At 36.1% G+C, this 1,952-nt stretch overlaps 1 protein-coding gene across 1 annotated transcript; it reads right to left on the bottom strand.

The window, feature by feature from the left end:
• Positions 1 to 462: 462 nt before the first annotated feature.
• On the bottom strand, positions 463 to 1,572 carry LOC138894639 (uncharacterized). The gene has a single exon (XM_070179352.1). The coding sequence runs from the start codon at positions 1,570 to 1,572 to the stop codon at positions 463 to 465; it is 1,110 nt and encodes a 369-aa protein (XP_070035453.1).
• Positions 1,573 to 1,952: the final 380 nt, after the last annotated feature.

Genomic DNA, 1,952 nt, shown 5'->3' with positions numbered 1-1,952 from the left:
GCATGCAGTAGGATTTATAGTTCTAATCAAAGATGTATGATGAGCAATCCGATTTGATTTGACTGAGCTATGACTGGTGGATTTTCGCAATCCATTCAGTTGAAGTTGAAGTTTATTAACTTCATTTTGCAGCATATCACACTCAATTCCACAGACTTCCAACTTCAAGGCCCAGTTTTTCTTTTCTCTTTTGATTTTTCTGAGTTCATTTAGAAATTTCTCAATATCTTCAAGAGCAATATCAACAAATTCTTGGAGTTCATAACAATTAGGACATGTAGGAAGACGTACCTCACTAGTTCCTTCGTCTGCCATAAGACCAAGTTCACCCGAGTCCTCTTCATCATCTATTCCTTCGTCTGCTATGAGCCCAAGTTCACCTGAGTCCTCATTGTTGTCTTCTTTTATGGTCATGAAACACATATTCGCAATTTCTTCATGGTCAGATTCTTCTTCATCACTTCAGGCTCTAAAGGACTTCTTCTTTTGAAAGTTCCCGCCGAGTTTCTTCTTCAGTTCGGGGCATTCAACTTGAATGTGTCCATGTTTTCCATATTTATAGCATTTTCCATCATTTTTATCATTATCATTATTCGTCCTTCCTTTTCTGAAGTTTGATTTACCTCTCCTGCTATTTCTGTTTTTCCTCATCATGCTTGTTACAACTTGAGAGAGCATGGCTATGTTTTCATCATGTTCTCCTCCTTCCTCTTCCTCTTCATTTTCTGGTTCAGCCACAGTTGCTTTGAATGCAACTGTTTTCTTCTTTTCTTGTTTAATTTGCTTGTCCAAGTGAGTTTTCTCAAAGGCAATTAGATCACCTCTAAGTTCATCATAGGATATTTTGTCAAGATCCTGACAATCCAGAGCAATAACTTTGAGTTGCCAAATCGTGGGAAGACTTCTTAGAATTTTTCTGACTTGTTTTCCGCTTTTTATTGGTCTACCAAATGACTTTAAATCTCCAAGGATTTTTCTAAACCTGGAGAATATTTCCTCTACTGATTCACCATCCTTTATTTGAAATAATTTATAGTCCCGAACTAGAAGATTGATCCTTGTTTCTTTCACTTTGTTGATTCCTTCATACCTGACCTCTAATTTATCCCACATTTCCTTAGCAGTTTCACAGCTTGATATCTTTTCATATTCTTCTCCATTGATAGCATTATACAGCAGATTTTTTGCTTTGGCATTTACTGGTATGACGACTGATTGTTCATCAGTGTAGTCATCTAAGTCAAGTGGATCAGTTGATACTATGACTTGACCATTTTCATCTTTCTTTGGTGGAGTTGGAAGATTTTCCTTTTTGATCACGCGCCAAACTTTAATATCATATGATATAGTGTATGTTTTCATACGTACTTTCCAGTAAGAAAAGTATTGCCCGTTGAAATATGGAGATCGTACGTGAGAGGTTCCTTCTTGAAATAGCGCTCCAACGACTGTGTTTGATCCCATGATCTTTTCTTCACTAGCTGTTAAGCAAAGTTTGTGAGACTGAAGCGTCTGGACAGATTTTGTTTCTTTTTTGATGGCTTTGACTTCCTTTAATTTGGCATTGTTCATGTTGCCTTTGATCTCGTTTCCTTTCTGATGTCCTTACCAGAAGGACTTCTCTTGAAGTAGTGCTACTTCCTGATTTCCTGCAATCAAATAGATACGATTAGATTTGCACTATTGTCATCATTAAAACTTAGATGTAATATAGTGCGGGTACTAATACTAGTTCTCATTAATGCAAGGTACACGCCTACCGCCCTTCGATTTGCGTTATATGATTTCTTTCTTTACTTGGACTGAAAAAATACATGCAATTTTGTTGGTAAAAACCTCATCAATCAAATCTAATAGAATAATAAAATGTGAATTCTATAGGTACTCTGGGTTGTAATGGAATGTGAAAAGAATCATTTGCTTATTCAAATAGCTATATGGTTAATAATTTT

The sequence above is a fragment of the Nicotiana tomentosiformis genome, chromosome 6 (assembly GCF_000390325.3).
Source record: "Nicotiana tomentosiformis chromosome 6, ASM39032v3, whole genome shotgun sequence".
NCBI lineage: Eukaryota > Viridiplantae > Streptophyta > Magnoliopsida > Solanales > Solanaceae > Nicotiana > Nicotiana tomentosiformis.
The sequence above is the reverse complement of the archived record's forward strand: the minus strand, read 5'-3'. Positions and strand labels throughout refer to the sequence as shown.